Source organism: Notolepis coatsorum (genome assembly GCF_963971535.1).
Source record: "Notolepis coatsorum genome assembly, chromosome: 1".
Lineage (NCBI taxonomy): Eukaryota > Metazoa > Chordata > Actinopteri > Aulopiformes > Paralepididae > Notolepis > Notolepis coatsorum.
Genome location: NC_140165.1, coordinates 28,155,736 through 28,170,822, shown reverse-complemented (window position 1 = coordinate 28,170,822; position 15,087 = coordinate 28,155,736). Strand labels below are relative to the sequence as shown.

At 41.2% G+C, this 15,087-nt stretch overlaps 1 protein-coding gene across 2 annotated transcripts in view; it reads right to left on the bottom strand.

Moving 5' to 3' along the window:
• The window catches only part of cd99 (CD99 molecule), a 54,269-nt gene that overhangs the window by 18,295 nt on the left and 20,887 nt on the right, over positions 1 to 15,087 (bottom strand). For both annotated transcript variants that reach the window (XM_084313402.1, XM_084313401.1), the window contains exons 3-10: positions 14,972 to 15,025; positions 14,750 to 14,785; positions 14,419 to 14,475; positions 8,931 to 8,981; positions 8,611 to 8,655; positions 7,746 to 7,877; positions 2,386 to 2,412; positions 2,253 to 2,276 (exon numbers count right to left, since the gene is read on the bottom strand). In XM_084313402.1, the coding sequence (XP_084169528.1) occupies positions 2,253 to 2,276; positions 2,386 to 2,412; positions 7,746 to 7,877; positions 8,611 to 8,655; positions 8,931 to 8,981; positions 14,419 to 14,475; positions 14,750 to 14,785; positions 14,972 to 15,025 (426 nt within the window). The remainder of the gene's footprint in view (positions 1 to 2,252; positions 2,277 to 2,385; positions 2,413 to 7,745; positions 7,878 to 8,610; positions 8,656 to 8,930; positions 8,982 to 14,418; positions 14,476 to 14,749; positions 14,786 to 14,971; positions 15,026 to 15,087) is intronic.

Below are 15,087 nucleotides of genomic sequence, written 5' to 3'. Positions count from 1 at the left end.
TTAAAGGAACACGCCAACATTTTGGGAAATTATTCCATTCATTGTGCTAAGCTAGGCTAACGTGCAGCCAGATAGCTTTCTACTGCACGCACAGAGAGGAAACTGGTATCTATCTTCTTGTCAATCTCTGGAGAAGACGATAAGCTAATTTCCCAAAATGTTGGCGTGTTCTTTTAATTATCCCTGGTGAAAATGTAAAAAGAAATAAAAACAAAACGTGAAAATTAGGAATGGGGAGGGTTGGGTGGAGTGTAAACAATGGAACAAAAGACACACACACACACACACACACACACATCTAAAGTGTTCTTAAGATCTACCGAAAAGGCGTTCCGACACACCTCAAACCCAAGCTTATGTAAACAAACATTCAAGAGAGCGCTATAATAACTAAGATCTGATGGTTCGGGCCGTGGTTTTCTGTGAGAAAGCGGCAGGTCGTCAGTCGTCGACTGACACTGACAACTCATTGGACCGAGTCCAGCAGTTCCATGGCCCTCTCTAACAGCGACATCACTGTTTGCTTTAAGTTGGATATCCAAATATGGACTTCCTCTGGCATGTTAGCATTTAGCATCTTCAGGAATTGGGCCCATGGGAGGTCTAGATCTGTAACGACACAGCAAGGGCTGGTGTTAGCAAACCCCATAGGAACAACACCTCGTGCCTACACAAAAAGGAGGGGGAGGGGTCTCATTTTGTAAGAGGGATTACATTTTTCTTAACCGATCGAGGACATCTACAATGCTCCTAATCAAATCAAATGTATATGTAAAGCCTGCAATCACACGTTAATGTCCCCATGGGCTGGACAAGTCTTCTTTAAACAAGTCAAGAAGAAACATCACAATAAATCGAGAACGAAAAAACCCATCATGAAATCCAAAACAACACTCCCAGACGTACCCCAGCGAAGGTAAGGAAAAACTCACTAAAAACCTAGCAATAGGAAAAAAGCACCAGGCAATGTGGAGGAGAGAAACCTTAGAAGGGCCGTTCAAGGGGGGATTTCCCTTATTCAGTAGAGAGTACTGTCAGTAGAGAGGATATAAGATTAGATGCTCCTGACTGTACTGTGAGTAGAGAGGATATAAGATCAGATGATCCTGAGTGTACTGTGAGTAGAGAGGATATACAGTAAGATCAGATGTTCCTGACTGTACTGTCAGTAGAGAGGATATAAGATCAGATGATCCTGAGTGTACTGTGAGTAGAGAGGATATACAGTAAGATCAGATGTTCCTGACTGTACTGTCAGTAGAGAGGATATAAGATCAGATGATCCTGAGTGTACTGTGAGTAGAGAGGATATACAGTAAGATCAGATGTTCCTGACTGTACTGTCAGTAGAGAGGATATAAGATCAGATGCTCCTGACTGTACTGTCAGTAGAGAGGATATAAGATCAGATGATCCTGAGTGTACTGTGAGTAGAGAGGATATACAGTAAGATCAGATGTTCCTGACTGTACTGTCAGTAGAGAGGATATAAGATCAGATGCTCCTGACTGTACTGTGAGTAGAGAGGATATAAGATCAGATAAGAACTTCAAACCCAGGGAGGACATTTGCATCGTTGTCGACATTTGCGTTCAATTTTTTTTCTGAGTTGCTGAATTAGTGTGGTATGATAAATTCCAGCTATGACGAACGTTAGCCAGACCAGATGTAGCTATGTATAAAACAGACTGTGTCAACAAGAACGCAACAAATCAATGGGCCTCATTGATGAAAAGCACACATTTGTTCTTACACACTATAGTGTTTTTATCCCTCAATTTAGTCTCACAGGATCCTGATTGCTGTTTGTCAGACTGAAATAACACTCAAGAGTGTTGATGAAAACTGCTACAGTGTGAACAAATTTGTACGTGAGACTATTTCATGAATGAGGCCCGTTGTGAGACAAATGTGATGCAAATGAAAAATGCAAACAAAAGCAATGACAAAAAAAAAGAAGGAAAACAGAGGCAATCAATCATGTACAGTAGCTTCCTCTGAGATTGGAAACAGGAAATCTCCCTTCAAGCGTTAAGGAAAGAGTAAATTCTACAGAGAGAAATAGCCAACCTGACACCATGACATCAAGGAAAATCAAAACAAAGAATTATGAATTATCCTAGAATAGAATAGGGCTGCTTGGTTATGGCAACATGGCACAATACTTGTTTGATTGTTTTCATGATCGTGGGAAGCCAAAATCCACAATTGCCCAGCCCTAGAATAGAATAGAATATACTAGCTGTATTTACCTTGGGCCTCATCACCAGCGCCGCCTGTGAAGATAGAATAGAGCGGAATCATTCTATGTGTCGACTCCGATTGGGAAGTATTGTTTGTTTCCAACGAACAAGAATAAAAACAGAAAATACAAGACAACCCTACCGTCATTGCCGGGGTCCTGGGCACGGCCTAGGTTGTGAAGAAAAGGGGGGAAAAAGTTAATTGACAATATTTGAAAGTTACTTTATTGAATCTTCTTTGTAGCAGGACAACGTATCATGGATCTATAGTGTTCAGGCAGTTGAATCATGTCTTTTTAACCACCTCAAGCCTTGACATAACTTGATTTCCCCCCGACATTATAGGTGCCATAGATAACATTGAGCCACTAGATGTCCCACTAGAGCACCAGTATGTCAGCGTGTCTCAACTAGCAGCACGTCTATCCAATCAGGTGCATTCCACGTGGGGACATGGGAAGTAGGGAGGGGATAGATGCACGCAACATGTAAACAAACAACAATGATTCATTTTGGACCCGCCAACATTCTTATTAATGATAAATTCATAAATGTATAATTTATTTGGGGGAAAAGCAATACTTTTATTCTGCACCTCTCTAAAACCTCTGTGGATGTATTGTATTTTAGTCGCCATACAATTGGTATCTATGGCACCTTTAAGTAACCTCAAAGTTAAGAAAAATAATGTTAACCAGACTGCAGAACAGATTAGAAAAACAATGTTATCCAGACTGTTGGACAGATCTTTATGTGCTAAATGATTTATTTTCTGATTTCAGTAGCCTACGTGGCTGAAGTAATATAGCATATATTGACAATATTGAGAGAAAGATTCACACCTGCAACACAATTTTTTTATTGCAACTTAATTAACAAATGAATGAAAGTGGATACGCACCACTAGCCTAGCTTAAAACTCAGAGAGGTGTTTTTGGCCAACAGCTAGCCGGTCCGTATTGGCATCCATTCATTTGTGCTAAACTAGGCTAGCTTGCAGCCAGATAGCTTTCTACTGAATGCACAGAGAAAAAAACTGGCATCCATCTTCTCAGTCTGACTGTAGAGAAGACAGTAGGAGCATTTCCCATGATGTTGGCGTGTTTAAACATGGTAGAATTCAAGTTACTGAGAATTGTCTATATACCAGATTCCTGAATGGCACTGCCAGGACGCCCCCAGTAGCTTCTTTGAAATTATTTTTAAAACCCCAGCAGAAATGGTCTCCAGTCGGAGGAGCTTCAGTTTAATGTCACTGCAGTTCATATAACACTGAATAACAGTCATGTGGCTCTAATTACGCCAGTAACTTGATGCCCCGCCCAGTTCTGTCCCATGTTCTTTCTTTTGGTAAAAAAGAACCAAGTAATAATTACTTCCGTGGTCTTAACCCGACGAGTAAGGAGACAGAATCTCCAGGGTAACAGTGATTCTGCTGAACACCTAATCGAATATAATAAAGTCAGCTCCTCATTTCAGTTATGAAAAGTAAAATATTAATCTTTATTTTCTATCTATAAAGTCTTCAAGGATGTCTCGTTAATATAGCCCACGTTTATACGCTCAGAAGGAAATCACCAATTGGGGCTTTAATAGATAGAAGGCCCTGTGTGCATCCCATCAAAAGTGTACTTGTTCTGGCACAATCCTTGACTCTTTCTGTGCCATATCCGAGATTTCTCGGGTTTCAAATCCAAATAGATTTTCCCATTCTAAACACTCGCGCGGACCTGCCTGTGTCTCCCTGGCACCGCTGCCTATGTTATAATTGCAATGGCGATCGAATCCCGACATGTGGCAGTATCGCCTACCTTTTGAACTGGGTCTCTAAGGTGTCTTTCAGTACTGAGGTACCTCCGGCTGCAGGAATCCCTTCCCCCTCAAAGTGAATCAGCACACAGCCATCTGTCGGAGATTTGCTCGCCTGAAACCTATTGTTTCCCGTATTATAGCCAGACCCAATGCACACGAGTAATGGCGATCGCGATGGAACTACACGGATTATTCATTTTGGAGTACCTTCTGACTAAGGTAAGGTCTATTTTAGGTATATTTTACCGAACCTAAAACATGCTTTTGTATTGATCACAGCGTCGTATTTTACCGAACCTAAAACATGCTTTTGGTAACGATGGCAACTTTGTGAAATGACCCCCCCCCCCCCCTCCCCCTCCTTGATGATTTTGTGAGGAAACATCCATATATGGTATATACCTTTGATTTGGAAATAATATAGGTTTCAGGCGAGCAACCCGAACGATTTGTGCATATGCATATAACACGTAATATCTCCCCATCTAGAAAACAAGACTGGATTATTCCGAAACAGGGCGATGTTTAGCGTGGAATAGCGCATAAACTAAAGTATGTAGAAACGAACTGGTTTGTCAATGTTGGACTATAAACAGTGCCTGTCAAATGAGCCATACTATTGTCTCCATAGCTATAATACAGAACACACGATGGGTCCGCAAACATCGCGAAAATGGTCAATAACGCTGGCGCCATTGAGTAAAGATGGGAAAACAGCGGCGCGCTCAATGAGTTAAAGGACTAGACCAGTCAGTTTGACAGTAGGTTAACTTCCAAGTCATTCTTCTTAAAGGACCAGACCAGTCTGTTTGACATGAGGGTTCCAAGTCATTCTTCTTAAAGGACCAGACCAGTCTGTTTGACATGAGGGTTCCAAGTAATTCTTCTTAAAGGTCCCATGTCAAATAAATGGCATTTTCCAGTGTTTAGCATTGTTTTCTAGCAATGTGGGGTTGTATCAATGGGGTCTGTGTCTCTAATTCTCATTTAGGCTCATCAGTCCAGTCTCGAGTTCACGAGATCCTCCTTCACTGAACTAAGCCATTCTGATTTGACTCGCTCCCTGACGTCAATAGGTGCTGCTGATCTGCATAACTAACGCCCCCTCTATGGATGTAGCGCACAACAGAGCGAGTGGAAATACTGACACTTCCTCAAATGCGTTGACGTGGCGCAGGTGCCGACAGAGAGAGCAGAGAATGAGCGAGCAAGCGAGAGGGAGAGAGAGAGATAGAGAGGGAGAGAGACACAGAGCACTCCGAGCACCCCACACACACGGAATACAGGCGTGCACGTGCGCAATGATATTTTGCAGCAGGTTGACAGTGATATGCGAGTGCTCCCGACTGCGTGTGTGTTTCCCTGCGCGCGCGGTCGGGAGCACTCGCATATCACTGTCAACCTGCTGCAAAATATCATTGCGCACGTGCACGCCTGTATTCCGATCCGTGCAATAATATTCACAGGGTTATATATTGTAATTTGAAACAAGTTACCAATGCATTGTCCCGTGGGATTATGCCCCCCTGCGGCGAAATTAATTAGTATCCCCCTCAATCTCTCTATGTCTCTCTTTGTCTGCCACTGCAGACTGTGGGTGACTGTCACTCAAATCGCTTTGCGAGTATGGGCGGAGCCCAGCTCAAAACAGCTTGAAATCTTGAAGTGGAAAAATGCTGCTTTAGAAATACAAAACAATGATTTTTTTTTTAAAAGAACCTTACAGATGTGTTCCATAGACTCACAGGAATTGTGTAACATTGCTCAAATTGTGAAAGGAATATATATTATAGCTATGGATGCAATACTATGGCCCATTTGACATCGAGTATCTATCGTTCAAGATGTGAAAAAGGAATATTTTTTCCATCCATACATTCCCGTTTTATACCGTGGTGAATATAAGTATGGTTTTAGAGCGGTTTAGGGTAATTCCTGGGAGGCTAGTAATAGGCTGCAACGCATATTATACGTAATCCATTGGCATTTCGTCCATATACATGCTACAATTAAAAATTCAAATGCATATGATCGGTATATTATGTTCCATCATGAATGCATGAAAGGGGGGGGTCATTTCTGATTAATTTATTGTCAATAACAGCATTCGTTAGTACAACAGCATACGCTGATCAGGGCGATGGCTATGAAAACAAAGCACAATCAAGCTGAAATTGACGTTAGATTGCTCTTACCTGTGGCCGGTGAGATTCCAAAAAGAATATTCCAATTATTTGATTGCCATCTGCTAGATTGTATGTCCATTTGGGCCACGACATAACCCACCACAGCATAATGAATCGAGGGTCCCGAAAACTATTCAATGCGATCGGGTAAAGCCATCGGTCCACGCTACTAGAAAAATCTTGCTTTTTTTTATTAGCGATTTGAATTCATATTTCATCAATCTAGTCTCACGTTAGTGCTGCAAACTCTCTCTGAGCTCCATTGGGAAAATACCGCCCCCTATCGTCTCTCCCTGTTGTACTGCACCCCATTGGATTAGACTGAATGTAACACATGGGTGGGGGGGAATCCAGCTTCCTCATTTTACTACTCCGGCAAGCCACCCGAGGGGATCCAAGTCATTGCCGAGCCGCAAAACAGCGTGGAATACATATTTCCAGTACCCAGCGCTGAATCAATAAACATGATCGATATTTGGAATGGCGATCAGGAATTGGAATAATCTTTTTGGAGAACATCTGATCTGAGGTAAGGAATCTATTTTACCAGTCTTAGGATAATCAGAACTTTTTTCACAGAGATATCAGCATGTGCCATATGTGTGTGTGTGTGTGTGTGTGTGTGTGTGTGTGTGTGTGTGTGTGTGTGTGTGTGTGTGTGTGTGTGTGTGTGTGCAATCAGGAAATAAGAGATTCGATTTTTAGCGTGCATAAGTACACATCGATAATCTAGCGTTTATTTGAAAACTATTCATAAATAGGCCGAAAAATTACAACATTTTTTGTGTATTCAAGAATATTCCAGTAAAGGGCGTTTATCACAGAATCTTTATATTTTCCTGAAACTTTCAAGAAAACAAGGGTTTTTCAAAATGGTATAAACGGAAATGAACCGATTAAAAAACAATCCGTTTCGACAATGTTGACTGCAAACAAGTCATTGATAAGCGACGGCCAGATTAGACACATAATTTAAGACATAGTTTATGCATTCACAAATATGAGAGCGCTATCATTGAAGTGGGTGGTGGCATTCAACGGGGGTAAGGCACAGCGCATGGCTGGTAATCAAAGTGTTAAGAAGAATGACTTTGAACCCCCAGCAGGGGAACGTAAAACATTTTCTGAAAACGTAAAAAGTTGTTTTGATTATGCAATATATGTACTTATTTGTAATACCGGTATGCACAAATGTTATGTTTTCGATACAATACGTAAATATATTACTTTTGGCTATAACATAACGTTCATTATGTACCTTTTTTCCTGTGGTCGATTAGTACTTTATTTACACATTTTAAGCGAGATTGGGCTGAATAGGGCTATGGTGCCAAAACCAACAACTATCCCTTTAAGCTAGAAAAAACATGACAACCCTTGTGGACAGTAAGAAGCATTTTGTATAAAAGTATTCTGTACTTCTGTATGACAACTATTAAAGAAACTTGAAACTTGAAACTTGAACACCTCAACAGCAGCAGAGACAGACTCATCAGCGTCTTACCTCCTCCTCCACCGCCACCTCCTCCACCTCCTCCTCCACCTCCTCCTCCTCCTCGACCCGCATCAGGCTTGTAGCCCTCATCACCACCGCCCACGTCAAACAGGTCCTTATCATCAAACGACCCCCCTCCTCCTTTAAGATAAGACCAACAAAGCCAGGATGGTGAGAGGGAAGTTATTTTCCCCTTAAAAGGTGCTATAAATAACATTCAACCACTAGATGTCGCAGTAGAGCACCAGCATGAAATCATTCCAATCAGGTGCATTCCACGTGGGGAAATGGGAAGTAGGGAGGGGATGCGTGTAGTCTTTTACCAACCCACTTTCAGTTTTCCACGATCTGATTGGCCACTGACGTTTCTCTCAGCACCAATCGTGTTACGCCTAGTTCTATCACTGGTTAAGCTTGGCGACTCTTTCGAAGTTGGTTACGGTTAGAGTTTGTCTTAGAGCAGGGCGATAGACCACCAGCCCTGATTCCAAACTCTAACCTTAACCAACTTCTAAAGAGTCGCCAAGCTTAACCAGTGATAGAACTAGGCGTTAGCTAGCTAGCAGGCTGTTAGAGGCAGAACGTGATTGGCGCTGAGAGAAACGTCAGTGGCCAATCAGATCGCGGAACCCGAACGCGGAACTGAAAGTGCGTTGGTAAAAACCTACATGCGGAGGGGATACATGCACACGTGTACATTCATTTTGGACCTGCAAAACATTTTTTTATTATAAATTACATGATTACTCTACATATAAATGTGTACCTTTAAATAATAAATAGACCCACAGTTGAGTTTTACCTTCTGCCTGTCTGCAAATAAGTGTATTTCCCAAAAATGTTGTAGTGTTACTTTAAGCATTAGTGGACTTACCCCCTCGAGCCGGCTTAATTGTAGGTTTAGCAGGTACAGGATCATCTGTAGGTAAAACAATCATTAAGTAGGTTGGTAAGTAAGCAAACTGAAAGTGGCAGGTTTTATGAATGAATCATCAAAAGCTCAGATTGTAAAGTTTAAGATGAGGCAGGGAAGGGACAGGAAGGAAAGCATGAGGGGCTCAACTCCTGATGACCAAGAACTAAACAGACCCAACATACAGAGATTAGGTTCAAATCTGTTGAAGGCAGAAGCCATTGAGTGAGATACAAGTAAAACACCCAACTGCATCCACTGTAGTTCACCGACAACCTTACCTGGACCGAGAGCGTCCCCCAGATCCAATCCATCCCCAAGATCCAATCCACCTAAACCGGAAGAACATCAAAGAAACAATTAAGTAGCCCAGGTTTTTGGCAGGCTTTATTGTTCCAAATTCAGACGTCTCACTTTTTTCCTGACTGTATCTCCCTGGGAAATCTCCAATCTGACTTTGGCCTCCATTAACAAGATAACATTAGCTGGAGAATTTGAATTTTAGCCTGCTACTGATCCTCACCTATATCCAGGGGGCTCTGTATTTGTACATTTACATTTAGTCATTTGGCTGATGCTTTTATCCAAAGCAACTTGCAAATTGTGTACAACAAGTCAGCAGGAAGGGTACACCTCCTAAGGGTGTGAGGGATATTGTTTGTCAGTACAGTAGCGCTTAAAAGGACCATACCAGTCTTTGTGGGTTCCAAGTCCTTTTTGCCTTGATACAAACATCAAGGTGCCCTTCATTTTATGGAATCTTTTTTGTGCCAGACTGTAGTAAAATAAATTGAAGAGACTTATTATAACAGTCTGAGCCTGTCAGTGGCAAACACGCAAATAGTGGAATGGATGAACAGAGACCGGAAGTAGGTCTATCTCTGTAGGGATCCTTTACAGAATGTTGTCACTTATTATAACAGTCTGAGCTAGGGGTGTAACGGTACGTGTATTCGTCCCGCGAATTTACGGTACGGCCGTAACGGTGCGGTACGCTCAGCCATACGGAGAATACGCCCCACAGCGCAAACGCCGCGCGTCGCCAACACACACACACGCCGTGCGTCGCCAACACACACACAGCGGCGCGCGCGTCGCCAGCACACACGCCGCGCATCACCAACACACACACGCGCCGCGCATCGCCAACACACACACGCCGCGCATCGCCAACACACACACACGGCTATACCAAGGCTATAAGTTGTTAAAGGGGCACTAGGCAATTAATTTACTCTGGATGCCTGAACACAGAATGACACCAGTATCACGGCAAGCCTATAGAAAATTATTCTATTCAATAATAATAATTTTTTTTTGGATCCACTTTTTCTCCCATTTTCTATATTTTTCTCCCATCCCAATTTCGTATCATCCAATTCAACCCTCCCCTGTCACGAACGCTGTTTCTTGCCTCCCACAAGCCGGCTGCAATGTGGACTAAGTCATACATAGCACAAGTCCCCTCCGGTACTTGAGGTAACAGCAGTCGCATCTTTTCACCTGCGCAGCTCGATCTCTCAGTGGCGAGGAGTAACGCGTGGGAGGCTCACGCTGCCCCCGACACTTCCTGATTCCACTGCGCAGGCGCACCAACCGACCTGTGGGAGTCGCTGTCCACAACGCCCGATCCCCACCCATCAGTTTCCCACCCCCTAATACGGCCAATGTGTATTAGTACGGACGACCAGCTAAACTGAAAGCAAATGTGGAGCGCTGGGCTCGAACAGGCGAGCCCAGCGTCTCCAGATTTCGTGGCGAGCGCCTTGCCCAATACGCCACGTAGCCGCCCTATTTAATAATAATAATTATAATAATTATCATAAATATATAATATATAAATAACATTTAAAAAAAAAATTCAAATTACATTTTTTAAAAACTGTTCCACCCGACGGGACCGGATCCAGTCCCAAAATGGCATCTGGTCATAAATCAATATTTTTCAGAGTGTTGCAAAAAATTTGCGATTTTAAAATCAAACATATTCAAGTATTAACATCACTAACATGTCACAAAAGCATGTAGAATGTATATTATCATCAATACGTTAGTTTAGCAATAGGTTAAAAGTGCCATTAGATAGTTTTAACTTTTCTATTTAATGAAGCCATTTTGTGGAGGGCATCTATAGACGACGCGAGGCGACGCGCAAATGAATGTGGACTGTTCCATCAGAGGGGGGGAGCTTGTGTGGTAGTGTGAGTGGCTATAGACCACTGCACTTAAATATAAACATTAGTCTACCTGGAGACTAGACTGCCGATTTAGTTCTGATCGATTAGGAATGGGTCGCGCCGTGTTCAGGAAACTCTAGGGCTGTCTTAAATACTTCGAAGCTTCGAAGCTTCATTCGATGGGCATGGTATTCGAATATGAAAATTTTATTCGATTATAAAATAAATAAATAAAAAAAAATTAAGATTTCTTAAAAAATTTTGCAAGATCAACTCTGCCTCTCTTTGTTAATTACAACAAGCAATGCTGTTTGTTATTTAAGAGGTCGGACTCGGCACTGACAGATTTGTGTTCATTGTGCTGCTTTTATAAAGCCTCAAATGACGGCTTACAATATTTCATGAAAGCAAAGTGTTTTGTTTGTCTAAGATTTAAAATGGTTTAAACTTTACAGCACTGACAAAGTTGAACAAAGTGCTGTACAAGTCCCACAACATAAAAAAATGTATTACATTTTTTTTATTTATTATTTATTTCGAAGCTTCGAATTAAAATCGAATCTCGGCCCCGAAGCTTCGAATTCCAAAAAAAAATCGAAGGTCAGCCCTAGGAAACTCAGGCGCATAAAAGTATATTCGATCATGTCTCTAGCACCCCCACAGCCGTAGCTGCAACCACTTACATCACAGCTCTCATCCACATTCATTCATTTGCTCCCCCCGCTATCTCCTCCCCGATTTCAATGTAACGCGGAAGTGCAGTGGTCTATAGCTGTCGATCAGCATTGGAATTTTTCCGAACTACACTTCCTGGCAGATTCTATGGGGGTTCAAAGTTCAGCGTTCTGAATGAATTATATCAATAACTGTTATTATTCGGGATAATAAGCCACAAAAGGTAACGGTTTTGACAAATATTGAAATGCAGTTAGTTTCTCCTCCCTATTGTTAGCATGTAGCAATAATTAGATCTGAAATTAGTTTCAAAATGGTTTCACTGTGGTGAAAATAAAAAAGTACAGTAAATTACAGTAGATATCATTATCTGTTCTTATGCACGCCTGGTGATACTAAATCCAAATTGAACTCTGGCATTTAAAAGACAATATATAAATGTGCAAATTGGCTATAATAAGGTAATTTATAAGCCTCCTATTCTATATTCTATAATAATATTTCAAATTGCATTGGTCCGGATGGGAAGAATTCAGTACTGTATCTACAGAACCTTCTGTTTAATCATCTGCCCTTTATTAATTTCCTTAGATTTTTTGTACCCATGATCTCAAGAAGGTACTGAACGAGATCAGTGGCAGTTTTTTATGTTTGGTCATTATTAGCATGGTGTTATTCACTGTCAAAGATGCAAAGAAAAATCATAATTCATATTCTCCTTTGTTTCATCACAATTTAAGCAAGCCTTGTAATAGACACAATATTTCTGACACTGTGAATACATTCCCTGAGGTCCATAGATGTACCATACCAAGAATATGCAAATAGCCTTGTAGAAGTGGAGTAATATTCCATTTACCTAGGTATATATTTTAGGCAGATTTTCACCACGGGTGGAACAGGTTAATAATAATAATAATTATAAATATTTATTTTCTGTTGTACCGAACTCGTACCGAACCATGACCCCAATACCGAGGTACATACCGAACCGTGGCTTCTGTGTACCGTTACACCCCTCTGAGCCTGTCAGTGTAAAAAAGCTATTTTAGTAGATACTTTGACGTTCACGTTTTCCCATTGTGATTACATTGTGACTACATTGTGATTACATTGTGATTACATTGTGACTACATTGTGATTACATTGTGATTACATTGTGATTACATTGTGATTACATTGTGACTACATTGTGATTACATTGTGACTACATTGTGATTACATTGTGATTACATTGTGACTACATTGTGACTACATTGTGATTACATTGTGATTACATTGTGACTACATTGTGACTACATTGTGATTACATTGTGATTACATTGTGACTACATTGTGATTACATTGTGATTACATTGCAGCCCTTTTGCGGCTGCCGGCTGAAGTGATGTCCCTCAAAACTGGACCAATTACAAAAAGTGTTGTCCCAATTATTTATTTAGACCCACATGATGGAGAAATAGGGTCCAGGTTTAAAAATATCAGAATTGTCCTTTAAGTTTTTATACTATATTACTATACTATATTATATCATGTTAAAGGTAGAATATGTAATGCCGTCAAACAGTGACATTTAGGCAAAAGAGCCACACCTTGTTTACATTTCTTGTTTTGGTCTGTTGTGTGGGTTGGAGTTGAGTAGGGGGATAGGCTGTTATTTGCTGACCACACTTCAGGCTCTATCTACCAAGAGAGGTCTGGAGGAATCCAGAGTGCAATAAGTTACTAAACGTATTAAACTAAAGAAATATAACAACGTGTGATCCAAACAGGGCTCTTTTACCTAGAGGTTGCTGTTTGACAACATTACAGATTCTACCGGCAGGGTCAGAAATTTGCTGCATGTACTGTATACAGTATGAAGAACAGCATGTATGCGCTGGGGAAGGGACCAATCGACAACATCACTGGTAGGAAATAGGGCTAGGGGTCCAAAACTCAGAACCTACCCTTTAACACTTTCCGTGCCACTCACGAGATTTCTCTGGGTTTTTTATAGGTGGTTGCTAGCCACTCACGAGATTTTTTAGCGATCTGAAAAATTATTGCATCACCCGAGCCTACCCGAGTATAGCCGAGGGGCGCCGGCGATCACTGCGGAAAAAAGCGCCCCCTGTCGTCTCCCATATGACATAAGTGATTTTGGAATGGACTCAATGAAAATTAATGGGGAAAAAAATCCGGTACTCCACATTTTCCAGTTCACTGATCCAGCCGGGGTTACCACAGTTCATTCTGGAACCTCAGATCCCCGCTGATCATGGAGATCTACAGTATCGCGTTGGATCCATACACGTATCGATTTTTTCGAATGGTGATCAGGAATTGGAATATACCAGTTGGATACCATCTGATGTCAGGTAAGGACTCTATGTTATCAGTGTTAGGATAATCAGAGTAAGTTTGATGAAGTTATAAGCTGTTTTGTGAAATGTCTTCTTTCGGTTTCACTGTAAAAGTCCGTGAGGAAATCAACGGAGCGATTATCCGTGCGCGGCCGTAATGTGCTTGCGTGCACGTATAATATTGATCATCTAGCGTTTATTTGAAAACGATTCATAAAATGGCAGACGAATATCAACGTTGTGGAATATTCCACTAAAAGACGATTTTCATAGAATGCTCCAGAATGAGCTGTTTTTTATATCAAAACGGGGGCTTTTCTAACTGCTCTCAAACGGAAACGACGCGATAAAAAAACAATCTCCCTTGACAGCACTGACTGGAAAATAGTCTTTGATAATGCGATGGGCAGATAAGACACATAGCCATAATTTAAAACATAGATTAGGCGATATTAACGTTAACATTGGCGCCGATGGTGGCATTCAGCCGGTAAAACGGAAAACCAGGCGTGGCGCTCAAAGTGTTAAGGGTGCAGTATTCCATCCATTTTAGACAACTGTAGAGTACTTACCACCGCCACCTGCTGGCTTCTTTGGAACTACTGGTGGAGAAGGGGCTTTTGTGGGGTCTAAAAGATGAATAATAGGAGTCATTATTACTATAATTGTGGGTCCTAAAAACATAAATAATAGGAGTCATTATTACTATAGTTGTGGGTCCTAAAAACATGAATGATATCATTATTACTATAGTTGTGGGTCCTAAATACATGTATAATATGAGTCATTATTACTATAGTTGTGGGTCCTAAAAACATGAATAGGTGTCATTACAATAGTCGATGCTAAAGGACTATTTAAAACAATTACACAAGAAAAAGAAATTGTGCTAAAAAGAATTACCTTTTCCAAAATCAAAGGCATCCAGAAGGTCCAAATCTGAAAACACAAAGCAGAAAGGTTTAACGGGCCACATTTATTAATAACTACTTATGTGTAAACTGTTATACTATGCAACAATTTACAGAGGAATCTGAACATACTAATCTAATATTTAGGAAGCAAGTGTTACGCATTTCAAGAGTTGTACTTTGGACGTGGAACCAGTGACGCATGTTGGCTTACCGATATCGCCCCCTGCTGGTTTCTCTGGGGCCTTTGGAGGAACTGGTGTGGGATCTAATGAACAAACAGAAATTAATGACTCGAAAATCACCTGTCAATTTGAGCCACTTTGGCTA